The sequence below is a fragment of the Otolemur garnettii genome, unplaced genomic scaffold, assembly GCF_000181295.1.
Source record: "Otolemur garnettii isolate 467f Iridium unplaced genomic scaffold, OtoGar3 scaffold00109, whole genome shotgun sequence".
Classification (NCBI taxonomy): Eukaryota; Metazoa; Chordata; class Mammalia; order Primates; family Galagidae; genus Otolemur; species Otolemur garnettii.
Genome location: NW_003852504.1, coordinates 1,742,011 through 1,766,013, shown reverse-complemented (window position 1 = coordinate 1,766,013; position 24,003 = coordinate 1,742,011). Strand labels below are relative to the sequence as shown.

Genomic DNA, 24,003 nt, shown 5'->3' with positions numbered 1-24,003 from the left:
CCCGCCAGCTCAGGTGTATGTGGCTGGCACCTTAGCCACTTGAGCCACAGGCGCCAAGCCACCTTTCTTCCTTTTTTTTTTTTTTAAGAGACAGAGTCTCACTTTATCGCTCTTGGTAGAGTGCTCGTGGCATCACAACTCACAGCAACCTCTAACTCCTGGGCTTAGTTGATTCTCTTACCTCAGCTTCCCAAGTAGCTGGGACTACAGGTGCCTGCCACAACGCCTGGCTATTTTTGTTCTTGCTCTTGTTGCAGTTTGGCCTGGGCTGAGTTTGAACCCACCACCCTTGGTATATGGGGCCGGTGCCCTACCCACTGAGCCATAGGCGCCACCTGTCTGTCTGCATATTCTTGCCAAGAGTAAAAAATACTTTCCTGAAAGTGAAAAATACATTGTACACTACAACTTATTCAAACAGTTGGGAGAATAGGCAGACTATGTGAGAAGAATGCTCCAGTTGAAAGAATTTTGAAATATTTTCCAAAGAATTTTCCAAAGAATGAGAAGACAATAAATACAGCCAGCACCAAATCAAGCAGAAGTCTCTTTGATGATGATTCAGAAAGCCCTTTAGGATTCCAGGAGGCCTTGGGCAGGTAGGGTAGGCAACAGAGACTTTTTGTTGTTGTTGTTGTTGTTGTTTTATTTGTTTTGTTTTGTTTTGTTTTTTGTTGCAGTTGTCATTGTTGTTTTAGCTGGCTCAGGCCAGGTTTGAACCTGCCAGCCTCAGTGTATGTGGCCAGCGCCCACTGAACTACAGGTGTTGCCCCAACAGGAGACTGTTTTGATTCTTGGGGGCTAATTTGGAATGATCCCCGGATCTTAGTTTGCTGATCAATGGTTTCTTTCCCAAAAAAATGGAATATAGTGAAAGAGTTTAGTTATTTGCTCTCCTGAAAAATGGACATTTACTGAATTGTTACCAGTAGTTACAAAGGGCTAAGCCCTGGCCCCAGATCCTGTAACTTTATTCTCTACCGTCTCAATTTGCCACTGTGTACAATAAACTGTTGTTCTAACACAGAAAGGGGTACTGCTTGCCTGATACTGAGTTATCTGCAAGACAAAAGCTCCATGAGGACAAGGATCATATCTGTTTTGTTTATAATACTAACAATAATAGCAGCACCCACTAGCACTAACTGAACACTTACTGTATCAGGTACTGTTCTAAGCACTTACATATATCAACCTCATTTAATCTTTTTTTTTTTTTGAGACAGGGTCTCATTCTGTAGACCAGGCTAGAGTATACAGTGACATCATCATAGCTCACAGCAACCACAAAGTCCTGGGCTCCAGTGATCTTCCAATCTGAGCACCCTGAGTAGGACTACAGGAGTGTGTCACCATGTCTGTCTAACTTTTAAAAATTTTTGTAGAGATGGTACCTTGCTCTGTTGCTCAGGCTGGTGTTTAACTCCTAGCCTCAAGCAGTCCTCCTGCCTTGGCCTCCCAAAGTGCTGGGATTTTAAGTAGAAGCCACTCTGTCTGACCTAATCCTTTTTTTTAAAAACCACTTTATTGAGATATCATTTTATTTCTGAGATATAAGTAAATGTAATTTACTTATTTAAGTGTACAATTCAATTGCTTTTAGTATAGTGACAGAGTTGTGTAACCATCATCACTTATCTAGTTCCAGAACATTTTATATCACCCCAAATGGAAACCCTCTACCCATCAAGCAGTCACTCCCCAATAACCTCACCCTCCCCAGCCCTAGTAGCTACTAGTCCACTTCTGTCTCTATGCAGTTGCCTGTTGTGGACATCTCACATCATCATCTAATTTAATCTTCACAACAACTCAATAAATATGTATTATTATCTCACCTAAAGGTGAGGAAACAGGGCCAGAGATGTTAAGCAACTTGACCAATATCACACAGATGGGAAGAGGTGGGGCCAAAATTCAAATTTGGGCTCTGTATCTGGCTCCAAAGAGCACAGTCCTCACCATTTCACCACACTACTCTAATAAGGATACATTCCCCACTGCCTGAGTAGCCATTCAACAAACACTTGCTAAACATTTAATGAAACAGTTCTATAGCAAGAGAGTAGAAGAGAACATGGCAGAGCTGAAGAACATTGTCTTTGGAGCCAAAGAAGCTGGAGTTCCACGTCTAGCTCTGCCATTTGGTAGCTGTGTAACTCTAGGTAACTTATCCTCTCTGAGCCTGTTTCCTTCATTTTCTCACCTGCAAGCTGATGTAGCATTCATCTCACACAGTTATTTTAAGGATTAAATTAGATAACATATGTAGAAAGCACTTGACATATAATAGGAGTTCAACAAACAGTAATGACTCTAATAATGTGAATTGTTATCATTATTATTACCACCAAAGGCAGACTGCAGTTACCGGACCAACTGTTACTTGTTCTACTATGTCATGACCCATGTTCCTATTTTGTGTGTATCTGACATACAGAAGTGGTTGTGGGATCACTGAGTGAAACCCACCCAAGCTCTTTCCCAGGCTTTTTTAACCTGGAGTCTCTGAGTGGCTTTGGGACATGGCAGGCATAAACACCCTGAAATTACTGGCTAAATTCTGAGGACAAGGTCCATAGCCTTCATCAGCTTTCTAAAGCAGTCTATGGTCCAAAAAAGATTAAACTTGTGGCTTGGCACCTGTGGCTCAAGTGGCTCAGGCGCCAGCCACATACACCTAAGGTTCGAATCCCCAGCCTGGGCCCGCCAAACAACAATGATGGCTGCAACCAAAAAAATGGCTGGGCGTTGTGACGGGCGCCTGTAGTCCCAGCTACTTGGGAGGCTGAGGCAGGAGTTGGAGGTTGCTGTGATCTGTGATGCCATAGCACTCTACCCAGGGGGATAGCTTGAGGCTCTGTTTCAAAAAAAAAAAAAAAAAAGATTAAACTTGTACCACAAACACAACTCTTTGGCTAGAAATCTGTCCCTTAGTATACGTCAACATTCAATTTGAAAGCTTATTAACTGAACTTCAAATTGTTACATATTCTGAATAAACTCTATGCTCAACTGTTTTAAGACTCTCTTGGGATCACCAGTGGCCTCCAGACCCCCACTGGAAGACCACTGGATTTGAGTCCAGAGTTCCTGGCCCACCTTTTCCCCTAGAACTCTGCCACTTATTAAAAACCAAGGTCAAGCCCGGGCATGGTGACTCACACTTATAATCCTAGCACTCTGGGAGGCTGAGGCAAGAGGACTAAGCCTAAGCAAGAACAAGACCCAGTCTCTATTAAAAATAGAAAAATGATCCAGGTGCTAAGGCACATGCCTGTAGTCCCAGCTACTTGGGAGGCTGAAGCAGGAGGATCATTTGAGCCCAGAAGTTTGAGTTTGCTGTGAGCTATGACGACACCACTGGACTCTACCCACGGTAAGACTCTTGTCTCACCAAGCAAGACTCTTGTCTCAGAAAAAAAACAAACAACAAAAACAATGAAATCCAGATGCCCACTTGCCTTGCACACCAAATTCTCAATATGCCAAAACCCAAACCTGCCATCTCAAGCATCTGAGTGGGTAGAAAACTGGTGGGTTAGCCCTTAAGCAAAACTGGCTGTGACTTCACCAAACTCCAAGCAAATCCTAAACAGGCTCTCTATAAAGGTGCAAGGAATGACCCTGTCAAAGGCCCTTCTCTTAGTCCCCAAGTTCTCAAGGCTGGTGCTCGTTTCAGCAAAGGAAAAGGAAGACTGGTTATTCAAGGAAGAAAGAGCCTGTCATTAATTGATTTCCCTCATCAACTACTTTCCAACCTCACCTGGGACAATGGCTTCCTTAGCCTCAGGGACAGAAGTATTTCCCAAATATGATACTAAAGCACCATATATAGAAAATGTAACTTAGAAAGGAGACAACAGGTCATTATTCACTTTTGAAAAGCCTTCCAATCAGTTCAGCTCACAGTTACTCAAGAACACCATGCCATGAAGGAAGGGTGACAGAAGGTTGCCCTCTGTAGGTGAAGTAGACCAACTCAGCGCTACCCTTGACCTTGTGTGGCACTCACCTTGGGTCTGTGGGAGCTCCGGACCATGGCCTTGGTTTGTGGCAACTGCTGCTGCTGCTCTTCGCCTTCCTTCTCTTTACACTTCATCTTCTTGGATGGCAGAGATTCGGTCATATCATCTGGCTGCCACTTGTTCTTACACGCAAAGACCCCTACACTTTCCTGTTTCACTCGAGCCTGCCCAGCCTTACCCCGAACTTCAGCTTGGCCCCTCTGGGGAGCTGCTGGGAGGCCATCAGCCCGGAAGCAGGTGGCTAAATTGAAGGCCACGTCATTATCCACCTTCTCCATTTTCACCCGCCCCAGGTCCACCTGGCTTCCGAGCTGTGAAATCTCTGTGCTGGAGCCCCTCTTGCTGCTCGGAACCACATCCACGATGAGTTCCTTGGGGTGGCTGTCATGAGGTAGCAAAGGCAGCTCAGGCATCTTGCGCAGGTTCTGGGGGGTGGCCAAGACCAGCTCATGGGACATGTAGGTAGCCAGCACTTGGTTCTTAGGCTTCGTATCCCCTGCTAGCTTTATACTACAAGCCCCCTGGGGGCTTTCTATCTTGGGAGTGCTGTCAGAACAGAGGTGGCTCTCTGATTCCTCAGGCCCCTGATTTACTCGAATGTCCGCACTGCTAGGCTGAACAGACAGTGCAAGAGTCCCTGTCTGAGGGCTGAGGGTCAAGAGGACAGGGTTAACTTGTTCTTCATAAGGCTTGGCAGCAATCCGGCAAGGTTTGTTCTTTGTGACAGTATCCTGCTCTGGAGCAAAGGGGCCCCCAGCCCGTGGCTGCCCCTCAGGAAGTCCATGCACAGCTTCACTAGAGCCAAGAGATGGCACACCAGAAAGCTCAGAAATGACACTGGTGGGCCTGATGGGTACCCCCTGAGTGGGGGTCAGCTGCCCGGCACTGGAAATGCCAATGGAAAGCAGAGATGCATGGTGGTACGGTGACCAGCCAACAGGCAGGACCTGGGTGCTGGTGGGTTTCCCATTGACCGAACATCGTGGATAAATATTTGCTGGCCCTGTGGGTTTCCACAAAGAGAGCTCCTTGGTTTGACATGCTGGTAGCCCAGGGGCAATGCGGGCTGGGGTGTATCGTTTGACTGTGCTTGGCTGTCCCTCAGCACCAGCCTGGCCTCCCTTCTTGCCACATGTGGCACCAGTGTTCTTAGGCTCTCCTTGATCAATGATGGAAATAGGCTCCTGCTTGGGGAGATGGCGGGGGTCACGGTTGAGGCCCAGGTTGGGATCTTTGTTCAGCAGCAGGGATGCAGGCACTGGGTTGGCCACTCCCACATAGGTGCCAGGAATGGTGCTGATCAGCGCAGTTGAGTTTTTTACCCAGGTGCTTGGGTCCCCATTCCTCACAATCTCGGGAAAGATGACAAAAGGCGAGGAAGCAGAGCCCAGGCAGGAGGTGACATTGCTGCCAGCAGCCTGTGTTGTGCGCTGAGACCTAGACAGGACTGTGGAGAGGAGGGCCTTACTGCTGGTGTGCACAGGAGTCAACACAGGCATGGGGGGTGTCTTGCGCTGGTTCGGCAATGGAAGCTTCTGGCGGTTGGACTTGGAGGAGAGGTCAAGGGGCATCTCACTACACTCAGATGGAGAGGCCATCTCTCGCTCCAGCTGTGGAGGGGACTTGAGGGGAGAGAAGGTAACAGAAGTCCCTTCTGTTTGCTGCTCAGTGCCACCTGGCATCTTGGCAGGGTGTAGTGGGGCTGAACTCCCACTGGGGGCTGGCAGCAAAGGCTGTGGAGCTGGAAGCACCTTGGCAGAAGCAGTGGCAAGAGAGGTATCTGCCAAAGGCCCAGGGACCCCATCGGGTGCAGGCTGGGTAGTGGTGCTGCCAGATGGGGAAGTGCAAGGGAGCCTGTTCACCTCCAGGGAGACCAGCTTGGAATCTGAAGTCAGAGGCCGGGCCACAGAAAATGCATATGGGTAAGACCGGAGCTCTGGGGAAGCCAGCACACCTGGAAGACACCTGTCCTGCAGGTAGGATGGCAGGACAGGGAGTGTGAGAGTGGAGGAGACCCCCAGGGTGGTTGGCAGTGTGGCCACACTGAGCGGCTGCCCACAGCTCGGAGGTGGGATATATACCAGTGGCTGGCTCGGGGTCAGCACTGTCCCTGGCTGAAAGGACAGGGGTACTTTTTGCATAGCTGGTGCCTGAGCTGCAGGAAAACACACTCGACTCAAACTGAAGGAGGCCGGGATGGGTGCAGAGGTGGGAACGGCAGTTGGTGTGGCAGCAGGCATGGGTGTGGGGGCTGGAGTAAAGATTGGGGCTGGGGTGGGTGCAGGCACTGGCGTGGGAGCAAAGGCAGGGATGAGGGTAGGGGTAGAAGGTGGGCCTGAAGATGGGGTTGGGGTGGGCATCGGCACAGATTGGGGGGCAGGAGCTGCTGGAGGTGTGGATGCCGGCAGGGGAGCCAGAACTGGAGTGGGGACAGGAGCAAGAACCAAGGTTGGAGCTGAAGGGGGCACAGGAGCCTGAATCAAAGCCAAGGGAGGAGCTGAAACTGGAACTGAGAGGGGTGTAGGAGCTGGAGTGGACAGGGGAACTGAGCCTGAAGGGGGAGCAGAAACTGGCACAGGCACCAAGACTGAGGCTGAAACCGAAAGGGGGTTCGAGTCAGAGATAAGTGTAGGCAGTGACGGTGGTGCTGGAGCCAGAGCAGGGACTGGTGCCAAGGGAGGGGAAGGAGCTGGAACCGAAGTGGCAACTTGGACTGGAACGAGCCCAGAATGGGGCACTGGGGCAGGGACGGAAAGGGGAACCTGGAATGGATCTGGAACAGATTGGGGGACAGAGGCTGAACCGGGAGCAGGGGGACAAATAGGGGCTGGCAGAGGACTGAAGTTAGTGGTAACAAGAGGCAAGGTCCCTTCAACAGGGACTCCAGTCCCCAGAGTTGCCAAAATGAAAGTATTCTTCTCCCCGACACTGTGTCGAGAGTCCAAAGCCTTTACCCCCACTGCTGAGCAGTCAACCTGTTTGCTCATTTGGGTGTTGAGGGGAGTCCAGGAGCAATCAGCCCTGTTGTTGCTTGCCTCAGCACTGTCAGGAGCAGGAAGCTTGAGCCCGTCTCCTGGGCTGCTCAGTGGTGCCAAGAGGCCCTCAGCCTCTGCTGCATTCCCAGCATAGTCCATTTTTGGCTGTGGGTCGTCAGACTTGTCTTCTGACTTCTGCCCAAGTTTTTCTGTTGCAGTGCCATCTGAATCTGCCCCCCGGGCATTGCTGCCACTTCCACCTGTCGTGAGCTCCACCTGCGATGACAGAATAGCATGCACGTCTTAGCTAGCTCCCTGTGGATGGTGCAAATGTCCTGGGGCCCCTCAGAGGCAACTGTAGCTTGACCAACCACATCTCAGCAGAAGCAAAGGGCAGCTAGCCAATTTCTGTCTTCCCATGCCAAGTCCCAGGAGGTACCCTGTCCCTTCCTGCCCCCTTCTTGGGATGACAGGCTGGGCACAACTGGGCAGCTCAGCTCCTCTATTTAACAGGTAGCTTTACATGGCCCCTTACCTTGGAAAAACTGCTGCTGACACAAAACTCCTGAGATCCAAAGTGCTGGCAGTCACCTGTCGTGGACTCCTCATCAGAAAGAGGTGCTCTTCTAGTATGGAAGACACAACCAGAGAAGGGACATGAGGCCCAGTATTGAGCCATTGCCATCTTCCCCCAAATGCCCACTATCTGCCTGTGTTTCCATAAAACCTTCCTGTCTTGCTTCCCTTGGTGGTTTGGAGGGGATCATGGAGAACTGGGGGGTCCAGGTTGCAACCTCCACACTCAGCTTTGAAAGTTCCTGCCAAGGAGCCTGATCAGACTAGACTCTCCTAGTTACGCTGTTTATCCCAGGGTCTTGCCAGGAGTGTGGCAAACACCCTAGCACCTTTATCTTTTCCCCAGAACTTTCTCATCAGGGTCACCACCCAGGATATATAGGGCATTGGCCAAAAGGGAGAAAAATATGAACCACTAAAGGCCTCAAAAGACATGCAAACTATTTTTCTTTTCAATACAATCTTATTTTAAGTCCATAAGGGAAGCTAGCTGAAAATGCCATATGGGGCTTGGCGCCTATACCACAGTGGTTATGGCGCCAGCCACATGCACCAAGGCTGGCAGGTTTAAGCCCAGCCTGGGTCAGCTAAACAACGATACTTGCAACAAAAAAATAGCCGGGCGTTGTGGCAGGTGCCTGTAGTCCCAGCTATTTGGGACACTGAGATAAGAGAATCGCTTAAGCCCAAGAATTTGAGGTTGCTGTGATCTGAGATGCCACAGCACTCTATTGAGGGGGACATAGTAAGACTCTGTCTCAAAATAAAAATGCCATATAGGTAATCCTTTTCTAAAACAAACAACCACCCTCATTGTGTTTTCAGGTCTAGTCTATTAGGATAGGTAATGATACTGCTTTGAGGCCACCAGGTCACTGGGTACCAAGGGTATCTTAAAGACACCACTTCTTTCCCTCCAGGAAGTATCTCCCCCTTTTCTAGGATTCCAACCAGCATCCTCCCTTCTACCTTCCTTCTGCCCTTTCCTATGTCCCATTCACTGCCAGTGCCCTATGCCCTCTCCCAGCTTTCTAGCACCATAAGACTCTCTTCCAACCTAAAGGGATCCCCTCAAGGCCACAGATCCCGCATTCAGATTATTATAGCACAGAGAAAAGGGATCAAGGCCAGAGAGCTGGGTTCCAAAGGAGGAAAACTCAACTGTAGCTCTCCCTGCTCAAAAAGTCTCCAAATTACAGGTAAGAAAATGGTCTATCTGGCTCGGCGCCTATAGCTCAACTGGCTAAGGCGCCAGCCACGTACACCTAAGGTGGCAGGTTCGAATCCCCAGCCCGGACCCGCCAAACAACAATGACGGCTGCAACCAAAAAATAGCCAGGCGTTGTGGCGGGCGCCTGTGGTCCCAGCTACTTGGGAGGCGGAGGCAAGAGACTCGCTTGAGCCCAGGAGTTGGAGGTTGCTGTGAGCTGTAATGCCAGGGCACTCTACCCAGGGGGACAGCTTGAGGCTCTGTCTCAAAAAAAAAAAAAGAAAATGGTCTATCTAACTAAAAAAATAAAAAATAATAAAAAATCAGCCTGAGAGGTTAAAGTTTGGTATTTTAAGTAAGGTGAGAACTACTGCCCACTGCCTTAGGGAGGAGACTCCTAGGGGAGGAACTTGGGGGGTAGAAGCAGCCAAGGAGGAGGTTTTGGTTAAAGAATGAAGCCCCAACATAAACACTGTTTTCCTGGGTGGGCAAACTATAGGACTGCTCTGTGTGCCCCTGGGGAAATACACTGCATGTAGGGTCAACCCCGTTCTTTGGAGCCTCACCCAGAGCTCCTGAAGACAGCCATAGAAGAAGCTGGCTCCTGCCCCATCAGCCACCCTAGCCAACAAGGAGGTACACGGCCCTGCTAACTCTCTCCTTCTTGCTGAAACTGGGACTCCAAAATTGTACCTGGAGCAAGAGAAGCAAAAAAGGCAAGGAGAGGCACCACAGGCCTCTCTTTCTCCCCATCTTTCCAGGGCTCCAGAAGGGGCTAACCAAGGGGGAAAGAATTATTCCCTTCAAAAGGCAGCTAGGCTGCCAAAAGTGGCAGGGTTCCACGGCTAGAAATGACTGTTGGTGACAAACAGAAATGATTGTAAGGAGAGGCAAGGGTTTTACATTCAGTCAGGAGGTCTGAAGGGAAGGCCCAAGGGAAAGGGAAAATATTCTTCACATCAACTCCTCAGAGACCAGAAAAGCAGGACCTATACCTAGCCTTGGGCTGGGGAAAGCATGTTCCAACTAGACTTGCCAGGGATGGTTTTGGGGGGAGGACGATAGTGCCAGCGGTTCCCCCCTTCACCAACCCCACATGGGAAGGTACTATTTATTTACATTCTTTTCTCTCCTGACCATACAAAGGAGAATGAGCTGCATACTCGCTCCCCTGTGCTCAGCTCCCACATGCCTGAAATCACACTTGAAAGCAGAAACCCTGCCCTCGAAGGCAGTCACCGGAGAACTGCAGAGCCAGGCCAAGCAACAGCAGTGCTGGCTACTCCAGCCATCCCCACACTTGCGTGTCAGCCCTTAAGGCGCTAGGAAAATGTCGTGTGGCCACGTTTCAAATCCTCTAAGGAGAGGGTGTGCAGAGCTAAGCAAACATTAAATTGCTCCATTGAGAAAAGAGCCTGGGACAGGGATAACTTGCAGGGAGGAGGTCTGAGGAGAGCTGGGTTATAAAGGTGTGGGTGGGGATACAAGGGCAGGAGGGAACAGCAAGGACACAGAGCTGTTATGCTCAAAGCTTTGGTGAACTTAAACCAGAAACGGGCATGACCTCTCAGGGTCTTTTTCCTAATTATTAAGGGCTAGCACCATTGTCAAACCGGACCTTTATCAGTTTTTATTGGGCCCGGACTAACTCTTATATATCATCAGCACACACAAGGCTCCTTACCTCCTGGCCCCTGCAGACTCTTCCTGGCTCAAGTGTCACCCTACCCCAAGACTGTCTTCATTCCAGGGAATAACTGGAATAAAAAGACTGTCTTATTATCTCAGGGAAACACCAGTTCTCAGCTCAAACTCCTACTCATTCCTGAAGCTCATCCCTCAAGCTTGAATGGCATTGTCTCCAGGAAGCCTTCCCTTATTTCCCCAAGAAATTGGTCATTTCTGCTTCTAGATTCCCACAGAACCTGTACATGCTACTCCAGAGCACTAACCACCTTGACTATTGGTTCACTCTATTTGTGTTGAATAAATGCTTGTTGAATGAAGGAATGAACTAATGCTAGAAAAAAAGCAAGCAAGTAAACAAACTGATTTAGCCAGAAGTTTGACTAGGGTCAGCCACCTAGAGCCAGCAGCAAGCCCATCTGCCCTGTTCTAAGGTCCCTAACCACAGCTGCTAAAGCTGGGCAGGCTTCTAAAGTATCACTTTAAGAGTTAACCCCCCAAGTGCAGCATTATTCCCCAAATTTCTACGTTCTACTCATGTAAAGGACTTTTTTATAAATAAAGATCACATTTTGGAAATCAGCAGTAGCATGGCCTAAACTATGGCAAGAAAGTGACAAAGGGTGGATGAGAACAGAAGTGACAAAGGTCACTGAAAAGGTCATCTAAACCATCTAAGGCACATTTGGTCAGTTAGCATCCCAAGAAAGGTCCAGAAGAGGGAAAATCAGGTTTTAAGCCCACTTCCTGATCCTTTCTTAGCAGGGATTTAGAGTGAACCAAGGTAACTTGTCCACTGGTTCTATGAAGGCTCTAGTCCAAATCTCTGCATCAAAGTCTCAACTACTTATAATCAGATCAACACAACCTGGCAATGAATACATACACAAATCAATACCAGCACTCTGCCTTTCCCTAGATCATCTATCTCTTAGTAATTATCTAAGGACATACCTCATACGCAAAGGAAATTACTTTTCTTCTTCAGCATTTGAGAGAAATTTTGTCTTATTTTCCTTGGTCTTGACTTCTGTATTCTGATTTTAAATTCCTTTTAAGTCCATCTCTAACTTGTTCCTCAGTACAGAGAACATTAAGCTATCAGCCACTAATGGCTTAAGAAAATAAAGAGGTCTATTCTCCTAACCTTAACCTCAGACAAGTACATACTTCTTCAGTTAGGAAAAGAAAAAGAAAGTAGATAAACACAAAGACATCCACTCCTTTTCTCTTCAAAATCACCAATATCCTTCCATATGCCAATGTACACTTGTAAGACTTACTCAAGATACATCAGTTCTTCAATCCTGGGAAAAGCCATGTCATTCTGTTTTTGGTGATTTAACTGCTGTATTTGAATGTAAACAATGGACTGAAATAACAGCAAAACACCAGCAAGCATGAGGGTGCCATACCTTCTCTAAAAATGGAAGAGGCATTATAGCCATCATACAGATATCTTTGGCCAAGGGTTATGAAAGTCAAGTATAAATTCTGAAGGCCATTTTGAGAGCCCTTGTTATGGGGGCATGATCAGGAAATAGCACATTTTGTTCAACCAAATTATTTTGGTGAAGAGAAATTTGAAGACACACACATCAGGCAAACATCACCAACTCTCAATGTTGTGTTAGAACTATGTTAGACAGGCTCATCTTCCTTTGATACTTCATAAGGATCTCATTTTAAATCAGGAGTAGCCTCATGTTGCAGGAAAGTCCTGATCGCAAGCATGCCTACTACCAGTTCCTAGTATAAAGTTGAATGATGAAACTGCCTTTCTTCCAGGCCTAGATCAAGGACCAAAAATATCTTACACGTATCCTTCAGCACTAACTAAAAGTTGCAATCACCTGAGCTTTTCCTTATTCCACACAATCTGACAGTTCTTAATGAGTAGACAAGTACTAGCTGGCAAAAGGCCTCCTCACCTTCATCTAAACAGGCACAGGTAGAGCAGGCCACTCCCTCATCCCTATCTTATCTCAGGAGCATCAAAACTAATCAAGAAGAGTCCTCCCCAGGCCCTATCGCATATGGCCACCCCTCCGGTGACCAGGTATCACTCAATGGGGGCCAGCAATAGTCACTTTCCAAGCTTCCTCACCTCTCTTCGTTGATGCCACACATGCGAATCCGGTCAGAACTGGTCCAGTTGTGCCCGCCGCTGTAGAGCGGTGCTGTAGAGATCATGACAGCCACTCACCACCAGATAGGACCCGCCGTGGCCACTCCCCCCTGGGGAAAAAGCCAACACAATCAAAATTTGTAACAGGGACAGCTGCTTTAACCACCTTTTACACAGAAACATTTCAATAAAGGTAATTATAGCATCAAAATGTTAAAGCAGTCTCTCTAACAAACCAGCCTGCTATGTAAAATTAAGGTCCAAGTGGGAAACAGGGAGCTCCAGCCTTCTAGAAATCCATAGGTTTTAGGATGGAGATGAGGACACTGTTAATCACCTACGGTGATTTTTAAATTACTGTAAAAGACAGAAACACTTGAGTATTCAAGGAAATTCAATCTATTTCAGACAATGAAATGACAGTATGTTTTTCTACACATTTAACCTAACCAACTACAATTAGAGGGTTGTACCCATATATGAATGGTGCATTCAAAGACTACTGGGGATCTTTTTCTTATCTACTCTCTAATCCACGGTACCAAAGTATTTCAATGACACAGGCAATTTTAGCTCTCCAGAGGATGCACATGCTTTCTTTATAAGCCCTTCAAAAATACTCTATTCTGACTTCAGGTTAGACATAATGATCCCTCCAAATCAGGTGTGATATTCCTTATACTCTGATGACCAACAAGCAAACAAAAAACAATGTTCCATCAAGAACCACATGTTTCTGTCCTTGTCCTTTCCTAGTCTGTCATCCCCATGACCTACCACCTCCTTCACCAACCAATGTCCAGCTCTCACTGCTGACAATCAGGGCACACAGTTAATTCACCTTTCAGAGAAAATGAGGCATCAAGAAAAATAGCTTTATCCAATGAGCTTGTTTTGAGAACCTTAAACTCTTAAGTTCGCTTATTAGTTAAAATCCTTATTCATCAAAGCTCAACTGAAAAGAACCCTACAGTGATCAGTATTTTATGTTGTCTTCTACTTTCCAAAGAGGTAAATCACATTAAAATACAGTCACACCAGGGATTTGTTTCATTTATCTTTTTTTCAGCTTTCAGATACTGTCCACATTCAGCATAGTGTCACAATTGATTGAGTCTGTATCATGTTGCAGCACTGTCCTAGGTATCAGGGATTTAATGATTAACAAAACAGACCAAAATACCCACTTGCATGGAGCTTATATCCTAGCAGGACAAGAGGGACAATAAAGATGTTAACTAATTCTATGTTACAGCATGTTAGAAGGTGGTGCAATACAGGTTAACAAACATGGAGACAGTGGAGGGGTGTGGGACAGGTAGGCTACAATTGGAAATAGGGTGATCATGTCAGGCTTTGCTGAGGAGGTATTTAGATAACCTGAAGGAGATGAAGGAGCAAGCCATGTGAATATCTGGAGGAAAAGCATTCCAGGCAGAGGGAAGGGTGCAATGCCAGGGTCCTAGGCAGGCAGTTTCCCACTAAGATGATGGTACAGCCAATAGGCCAGTGTGGAGAGGAAGGGGGAGATAGTAAGAGGTGAGCAGAGATGTGTCCACCCTTGCCCTTGCTGGGCCTCATCCTGCTCCCCATCTCTGCAGAGCAGGACACTGCTTCCTTCACCCTTTTTCTTTATACTTTCCCCTCTCCTAGCTCCCCTGACCCAGTGCCTTCTGGTTTATCTGGGGCCCTTTTCTCCCAGTGCCCACCTCAGGGAGCTGGGCATTCACTGAGGTCTGCCCTATATCTGGCTCTCCGGCACTCCTCACCTCTGCCCCACTCACCCATTCTTTCCTCTTCCTGTGTCTCAAGGCTCCTTTCCTCCTTCCCTTCCTACCCCACCCAACCCTCCCTCCTCTGCTCCCTCCCTTTCTTTCTCCATCCCTTTTCCTCCATCCCTTCTCCCCTGTCCTCTCCTTGCTTTATCTCACCTTCCCCATTACCCTCAGTCTCTCCTCCCTCTCCCCCCTTTCTCCTTCTCTTGTGCTTCCCCCTCCCTTCTACTCTTTGGCCTTCAGTCTGTCTGTCTGTTTCCCTCTGCTTCTCTTTTCCTCCTCCTCTGCCTTTTTCTCACTCTCCCAGCCCATCTCTCTCCCTCTGTGAGAGTTGTCAGCACTGCCCCTCCACTGTCAGCTCACGAGTTCCCACAGTTTCAACTCACCCTTGGTGCTCTGATGACTCCCCAATCTATATCTCTAGCCCTGACCTCTCTCCTTAGGCCCAGACCAGAATTTCCAGCTGCCAGTAACTCACCGTTAATTGGATGTCCACCAAGCCCCTCAAACTCAACATGTCTCAAACCATACTCATTATCTATTCCCATAAACCCACTCTGCAACTCCCACACTCAGCATGCAGCGTATTTCCCATCTTAGTTAATAGCACATGTCCCCTAGCCTAGAAATGTCTCCCTTGTCATCTTCAACTCTTTCTCTTCCCCAGCCACCCATATCCAATCAGGAGTCAAGCCTCAATAATGCTGTCTCCATCTTCACCTTCTACCTCTCTTGCCACTACCCTCATGCAGGTCCTCATCAGCTCTCACCCAGAATATTACAATAGTCTCTTAACTGTTCCCTCTGCCTCCAATCTCTTGATTTTATAATCAATTCATCTTCTAAAGTGCCTGTTCCATCATACCACCCCCCCCTTCCTCCTCAAAAGCTTGCAACAGCTTCCCTGGGCCTTCAATATCAAGCCTGTTTTTCTTAGTATAATCTTCAGGCCCTCAGGAACTGGCCTCAAACCTCCTCTCCAGCCTCCTCTTCCACCACGTCCTGCCAGTTTCCTGCACCCCCACCCCATTCCTGACTTTTCCCAAGCAGACAATCTAACTTTAGGACTCTACTGCTTCCACACTCTGAAACAGCCTCTCCTGGTGCCCCCTTTTCTCCGTTATCCCTCAAGACCTAGTTAAATGTTATCCTGTCATCTCTGAGCCCCTTACCAGTTAACCCCTCCCTCTCTGGTTCTCCTAAACATCTAATTTCTACCTCTACCACAGCATTGACTCTTATTCTCCTCTGCAGTATGGTTAGTTGGGTGCATGGCATGTCTATCTCCCCCATCAGACAAACAGCTACTCAGGGTAAGAAGCAGCATCATTTCTGTTTCTGGTTCCTCTGTAACACCTTACATATAGTAAGTACTCAGTAAATGCAAGTTATATGCAACTGACTTCTGGATAGGAATTGAGGTGATGACCCTGAGAAATCACAAACAGGAAATTAACCAAACAAAAAATGTTCACCATGCTTCCTTACTATAGAAAAGAATTTTGTACTTAAATGAAAAGAACTATGCATGGCATGCCCTTCTGAGCTATCTGATTTTAGCCCAGTTCATTGTCTTTAAGCTATTTTGCACCTCTATAAATTGTAACTGATGGACATATAAAGTCTATCTTGTCCCATAGAATTTGGATTGATTTCCCTCCCCACTGTGGAAAAACCAGTTGTCTCTATTTGCAATTCTTTTACTCCATATAAATTTGTGCTTTTTGACTTTTTATTTGAACTGGCTATATCTGTCTGGTTCCCTTGTTGATTAACTGAGTAAAATAAAATCTTTAACATGTGTTCATTTTTTTTTTTTTTCAAACTGACCAACCTGGGATCACATGGAGCCTCTACACTTGGTTAGCAGGTGGCCTGGGATGTTCCTCACTTGCTCTCAATTTCAATGTCCTCCTCTCTCCCAGGAGAGTGGGGAGGGAGTGAGTCCCATTTTTTTTTTTTTAGAGAAAGAGTCTCACTTTATCACCCTCGGTAGAATCCTGTGGCATCACAGCTCACAGCAACCTCTAACTCCTGAGCTTAGGTGATTCTCTTGCCTCAGCCTCCTAAGTAGCTATGACTACAGGCACCCACCACAATGCCCAGCTATTTTTTTTGTTGCAGTTTGGCTGGGGCCAGGTTTGAACCCACCACCCTCAGTATATGGGGCCAGCACCCTACCCTCTGAGCCACAGGCGCCACCCAACATGTGTTCATTTTTATATATGCAAGAGAGTTCTTATTTTTTTTTTTTACCTTTTTCTGAAAGTTATCTTTTAACATTACTAAGATAGTTATGCGAGGTAGCATAATTTTAGAAAGTTTTTTTAAATTTTATTTTTATTTTGTACAGACAGAGTTTCACTTTATCACCCCTGGTAGAGTGCTATGGAGTCACACAGCTCACAGCAACCTCCAACCCCTGGGCTTAGGCAATTCTCTTGCCTCAGCCTCCCGAGTAGCTGGGACTACAGGTGCCCATCACAATGCCCGGCTACTTTTTTGTTGCAGTTTGGCCAGGGCTGGGTTTGAACAGGCCACCCTTGGCTTATGGGGCCAGCACCCTACCCACTGAGCCACAGGTGCTGCCTGAAAGATTTCTTTTTTTGAGGCAGAGACTCAAGCTATCCTCCTGGGTAGAGTGCCACGGCATCATAGCTCACAGCAACCTCCAACTCAGGCTCAAGCGATCCTCTTGCCTCAGTTTTTCTATTTTTAGTAGAGACAGAGTCTTGCTTTTGCTCAGGCTGGTCTTGAACTCGTGAGCTCAAGCAATCTGCCTGCGTCAGCCTCCCAGATTGCTAGGATTAGTGAGCCACCGTGCCTGGCCATTTTTAGAAAGATTTTTAACAGGATCCCATTCCCAGGACATCCTCATTAATCAAGTTTTGACTGCTTCTTAGACTAGGAATATCCTCAGTTTAAGAAACAACAGCTCAACCTATTGGCTATTACACTAGGTACTTTTTTTTTTTTTTTGAGACCGAGTCTCAAGCTGTTTGCCCTGGGTAGATTGCCGTGGCATCACAGCTCACAGCAACCTCAAACTCTTGGGCTTAAGCAATTCTCTTGCCTCAGCCTCCCAAGTAGCTGAGACTACAGGTGCCCACCATGACACCCGGCTATTTGTTGTTGTTGTTGTTACAGTTGTCACTGTTGTTTTAGCTGGCCCGGGCTGGGTTCAAATCTGCCAGCCTGGGGTGTACATGGCCGGTACCCTACCCACTGAGTTACCAGGTACTTTTTTCTTTCTTTCTTTTTTTTTTTTCTGTAGAGACAGTCTCACTTTGTTGCCCTTGGTAGAGTGCCCTGGCATCACACAGCTCACAGCAACCTTCAACTCCTGGGCTTAAGTGATTCTTTTGCCTCAGCCTCCTGAGTAGCCAGGACTACAGGCACCCGCCACAACGCCCGGCTATTTTTTTGGTTGCAGTTCGGCTGGGACTGGATTTGAACCTGCCACCCTCGGTATATGGAGCCGGCACCCTACTCACTGAGCCACAGGCACTGCCCCACTAGGTACTTTTTTCATCTTTTTTCTCTAGAAAGCATTAGATGACTGAGGCAATGGAAGGGGCCATTCTTTTCAACACAATGTGTAAGTTTTAGTTGCTACCTAAATACCTATAGGCAGCAGATATAAGTCAGTAGCTATAGATTTTTCACTCTCATGTTTATTTTTGGTCTGTTTAGAGGGGGATAGTAGTTTGCAGCATCTGAGGCAGAAATTGGAAGAGAATCCTGGCATTTGGAAAGAGAACGTATAAAACATCACCTATATAAATCGTTCTTAGACCGAACAAAAAACAAACAAAAAGAAAAGAAAACCAAACTTAAAACAAAATAATTACTATACACTACATATTTTATGGCTATTTAGAGAGCAAAACCGATACTGCACACCATATTTCACAAGATCCTCATGATGGAGCGTCCACTGAAATCTTTGCCTCCCAATCCTCTATCATGATTTTGTCAGAGGAACACCACTTCCTATTTGAAGCCCATTGCTGCTAATTAATAGTAGCTTTTGCAGATGAGGAGAGGGGAAGAAATATAGGCAGGAGAATACTGAACTAAGTGGTCTATATAAGAAAGCAAGATTCATCCTCCTGAACCAGAGAGAAAGCAAAGGGAACTTCCGAAGCTGCGCTAGAGAACACTTGACCACACTTATGTCTACATAGGAAGGTAGGAGGGAGTCAGGATGGTCAACATAGAGCAATGTTTCCCAAACTGGGGAGCTTGCCTGAAATACAGATTCATAGGTCTCAGCCCTGGAGATTCTTATCCAGTAAGCCTAGAGTTTTGTTTTGTTATATCATATCCAATCAAGTTAGTAACCACTCAACTGTAAATTACTCAGGAGAGATAAGCAAAAAGGAAAACCTTTTGCAGACATGCCACACTTGGAGGGTTCACTGGTGTACACACTCGTGTACTTGCTTGCTTTCATTTGAAGTACCCGCACCCCATTTCTTCCTCTCTCTCCCTCTCTTTCTATCTCTATCTCTCCCTCTCTGATGGGAACCATCATATTAAAGGCGAAGTTCCAAAAAGGAACTTGAATGAAACTTGGTAATCCCAAATGACCCAAGAAGCACAGGCCCAAGTATATGAAATACCTCAAAGGATTTTTCCAGATGTCATAACCATGTAGCTGTTAAGAAATGAATAGCTGTGTGGCCCAAGAATCAAATGCTGGTGACTTCCCAGAAGGCAGTGGGACCATGATCTATTCCCACTTTGGGGGAAAAAACTCAAAAGACATTTACAGGCTGGGTGTGATGGCTCACGCCTATAATATTAACACTCTGGCAGGCCCAGGCAGGTGGTCTGCCTTAGCTCACGGGTTCGAGGCCAGCCTAAAGAAAAGCGAGACCCAGTCTCTAAAAAATACCCAGGCGTTGTGGCAGGTGCCTGTAGTCTCAGCTACTTGGAAGCAAGAGAATTGCTACTCTTGAAGCAAGAGAATTGCTTGAGCCCAAGAGTTTGAGGTTTACTGTGAGCTATGATGCCAGGGCACTCTACCAAGGGTGACAAAGTGTGACTGTCTCAAAAAAAAAAGGCTCAGCACCCATTACTCAGTGGTTAAAGTGCTGGCTACATGCACCAGGGCTGGTAGGTTCAAACCCTGCCAAGACCCGCTAAACAACAATGATAACAATAACAAAAAAAATAACTGGGCATTGTGGCCAATGCCTGTAGTCCCAGCTACTTGGTAGGCTGAGGCAAGAGAATGACTTGAGCCCAAGAGTCTGAGGTTGCTGTAAGGTACAGCACTTTACCTGGGGTGATACAGTGAGACTCTGTCTCAAAAAAAAAAAAAAAAGACATATACAACTCATGGTGAAGACAAAGGAAAGCACATGCTCCACCAATCCAAGGCCATGAGTATGGCTGAAAAAATAAATATTTTCAATTTAGGAGGCTCATGCATTCAGAAGTTAGGAGGACTAACTAAGGTCTAAAGAAATGACCAGGTATAGTACCTCACACCTATAATCCCAGCTCATGGGAGGTCAACAATTTGAGAGCAGCCTGGGCAATATACAGATTCCGTTGCTATGAAAAAAAAATGTGTTAATAAAAGAAATTAAAAAATTAAGATATGAGGAAATGAATCCAACCAGCAGGCTACACAGAGTAGATAGCCAAACACAATCACCAGACTATGGAACAGGGGAAACCAAAAAGGAAATGGACTAATAGGAGAGCAATAACTTTAAAATGGTGAAAGTAACAGCTAAGCTGAGGGCCGAGCGGAAGAGAAACCATAATGAAACAGTGATCTTTAAAAAAAAAAAAAAATACAAACGAAAAACACTAGAAGACAAGGGTAGGTGTGTTAGACATAAAAGAGGAGTCCATCGCATATCACAACTGAAGGGGAAAAAAATGAAAATAGGGGAACCTAAAGTATTTCACCATAATGGGCCAAACTGAAACACTGTGGGGAAGCACAGGAGACAGACATTTTATACAAGTTTAGAGAGAATATGCTCTCAAAAGGGAAAGAATTACATCAAATTATCGCCCAAGTTGGGGTTGGGAAAATTGCTAATACGGGGTAGGCAGCACAAAAATCTCAAAGGAGATTTTACAGATGGGGTAGAATTTGCTTTGTTATGAAGATGCCAAAACAAGGAGAATTCACAATTACAAGCAAAAGAATAGTTGTCACCGTGTGTGTGAGGAAGAGAAGGACATTAAAGAAGGTAAATAGTGCATCTACCTGACAAATAATTTTTAGCAATGTAGGAACTACTTAGAAAAATTTTAACTCTGAAATTGATCAGATAGGGTGTTCATCCAGTTGACAAGTGCTGCAGAATCACACGTAGCTCCCTTTGTGGCCAAAGACCCCTTAAGTGCAGAACAATTGGAGCTGGCAACTATGGAACACAACTAGTCCCTCTACACCACAGGTTGAGAACTGCTGCTCTATACATAACATGAAACCTGCCCATTCATTCACGTTAGATTCTGCCATTAAGACAGTAAGTTAAAAGCCAAGATTAACAAGGTCTTGGCTAAACTAAATCTGGTAGTACTTCCCCAGGCTCCTCTTGGTTCATACTGCCTGGTGACCTGGAAGCAATTATGACTTTAAAAAATCTAAGAGCTGGAAAATATTCATCTTGAAGCCTGGCCCTGAATCTGTCCTCAAGAGGATAGGCGTGGCCAGTAGACAGTTTAAGGAGGAGGGTTGGGTCAATGATGACTAATGAGTAGTGAAAACCAACTTTGGGACCTACTGCTCCAATAGAAACCCAGAGGTCTGGCTTGGCGCCTGTAGCTCAAGCGGCTAAAGCGCCAGCCACATACACTGGAGCTGGCCGGTTTGAATCCAGCCGGGGCACACCAAAACAATGACAACTACAACCAAAAACTAGCTGGGCATTGTGGCAGGCACCTGTAATCCCAGCTACTTGGGAGGCTGAGGCAAAAGAATCGCTTAAGCCCAAGAGTTGGAGGTTGCTGTGAGCTGTGATGCTAAGGCACTCTACCCAGGGTGATAGCTTGAGACTGTTTCAAAAAAAAACAGAGCTCTTGGTAAAGTTCCCATAAGACAGAGACAAACTTCACAGAAACAAAGGAGAGGCCACTCCATTATCCCACATTGGAAAAAACAGCATCTAAGACACCTCTGAGGAGATCCGAGAGACCACGGACAATGTGATTTCAAGGCTAAAGGCAAAAGGCCACAGCTTCTACCCAGTCACTGGAGTACCTTCAAAACTTTTCATCATTTTCCATAGGAAAATGTACATATACCTAGCACAGATAACTGCTTTAGATATGGAACTCCTACTAAAGATCTTACCCTCCTGGTAGGGCTCTTCCTATGTATATTTAACAGGAGACTAATATTCCTATTTTCCCTACTTCATTACATACCCCCAACCCTGTCTCGAATGAAGAAGTTCTCTCAAATTAAACTATTCTACTTTGGCTCAGTGCTCATAGATCAGCGAGAGCGCCAGCCACATACACTGGGGCTAGAGGGTTCAAACCCAACCCAGACCTGCTAAAAAAAAAACGATGACAACAACAACAACAAAAATAGCCGGGCATTGTGGCCAATGCCTGCAGTCCCAGCTACTTGGGAGGCTGAAGCAAGAGAATCACTTAAGACCAAGAGTTGGAGGTTGCTATAAGCTGTGATGCCACAGCACTCTACCAAGGACGACATAGTGAGACACTGTCTGGAAAAAAATAAACTGTTCTATTTTAATGATGGCCCATGAAAGAGTATTCTAATATTCTCCTCAGGCTTTTCCCCCATATCTATATTCTCTTATCTTTCCCTACTAGTAACCAAATAGCATTCCCTGACATCCAAGAGTCCCACTGACATGCCCCAATCACTTTGTTTCCCATCATGCCAAGTAGGTTCCTCTATCACCATCACCACACAGAGACACACACATACACACACACACATTCATCTGAAAATAATCTGCCACGCCATTTAAGGAAGGAAGAAGGACTCTTTGTGCTGTTCACCCCAACCTTCTACCTAAATTTCTTCTAACATTTTCTAGTTCCCTGGGTATTTTTTTCCTATCTAAATACTTCACACTGGTGTTTACCCCAGGGATCAGTTGCCTGCACACAGTTCCAGCTTGGACACCTTCACAGACTACTTGGGTACCTCCATGTTTAACAACCTTATTCATAAACATTTATGAGACTGGTTAAAGTAAAGTTAACTGTTAAACACGAGTTTACTCATTCACATGAATGTTACCTCCGAAGTAGTCACCTCAGGAGGCTGGAAATTTATCTCAACCAAGTGCCTAGGGCTTGCAATCTCCCTTCCTCTGTGGGCATTACCAGCCAATCCCATGCCATACCTTTGTCAATCTCCTCAATAGTACTGTGTCCCATCCTTTCAGGGACAATTCAGTGTTTAGGAATATCCAAAATCCATTCAGAACCATCTAATCAAACAGCACCCATAGCCTACACTGTGGTGGAAAAACTTGGGGGGCACCTTCCAGTCCCCAGTTCTCATCATCTCAGACCTTACCATGTCACCTGCAAAATGGGCATAAACTACTAGTTCCTACTGAAAATTGAAAATTACATAAAAACACTTAGAAGGCCCAAAGGCAATTTATCCCAACAATGAAACAGGCAAATGCGAAAGTTTCAATCTTTTACTTATGTTTTTATACCACCAGATTACTTTAGCTTTTCTACCTGCTGCTGTAATACTTTTTTCCTATTATTCAAACACTACTCACTTCCATTCCCAGCAGTAAGGAAATTAATTATTCTACTCCACTTAAAGAAGACACTTTGGCCAGGCACAATGGCTCATGCCTATAATCCTAGCACTCTGGGAGACTGAGGAGGGAGGATTGCTTGAGGCTAGGAGTTTGACACCAGCCTGAGCAAGAATAGGGCCCCGTCTCTACAAAAAACAGAAAAATTATCCAGGAATGGTGGGCCACACCTATAGTCCCAACTACTTGGGAAGCTGAGGCAGAAGAATTGTTTGAATCCAGGAGTTTGAAGTTGCTATGAGCTATGATGATGATGCCACTGCATGCCAGACAGGGTAACAGAGCAACACTGCCTTTAAAAAAAAAAGAGGGCTGGGTGTAATGGCTCATGCCTGTAATCCTAGTACTCTGGGAGGCTGAGGCAACTGGATTGCTTGAGCTCACAAGTTCAAGACAAGCCTGAGCAAAAAGTGTGACTCCGTCTCTACTAAAAATAGAAAAACAGGCAAGAGGATAGCTTGATCCCAAGAGTTCAAGTTGCTGTGAGCTATTAATGGCACAGCACTCTACACAGGGCAATGGCTTGAGACTCTGTCTAAAAAAAAAAAAAGAAAAAAGAAAAAGAAAAAAGCCGAGTGTGGTAGCTCATGCCTGTAATTAATCCCAGGACTTGGGAGGCTGAGGTGGGTGGATTGCCTGAGCTCACAGGTTCGAGACCAGCCTAAGGCAGAGCAAGACCTCATCTCCAAAAATAGCCAGGCGATGTGGCAGGCGCCTATCATCTCAGCTACTTGGGAGACTAAGGCAAGAGAATTGCTTAAGCCCAAGAGTTGGAGGTTGCTGTGAGCTGTGACGCCACAGCACTCTACCGAGGGCTACAAAGTGAGACT

At 46.2% G+C, this 24,003-nt stretch overlaps 1 protein-coding gene across 1 annotated transcript in view; it reads right to left on the bottom strand.

Moving 5' to 3' along the window:
- Positions 1-24,003, bottom strand: part of BCORL1 (BCL6 corepressor like 1) — a 70,697-nt gene that overhangs the window by 35,140 nt on the left and 11,554 nt on the right. Inside the window, exons 3-5 of the mRNA XM_012809646.2 lie at positions 12,583-12,713; positions 7,539-7,629; positions 4,016-7,279 (exon numbers count right to left, since the gene is read on the bottom strand). Of these exons, the coding sequence (XP_012665100.1) occupies positions 4,016-7,279; positions 7,539-7,629; positions 12,583-12,668 (3,441 nt within the window). The 5' untranslated portion in view covers positions 12,669-12,713. The remainder of the gene's footprint in view (positions 1-4,015; positions 7,280-7,538; positions 7,630-12,582; positions 12,714-24,003) is intronic.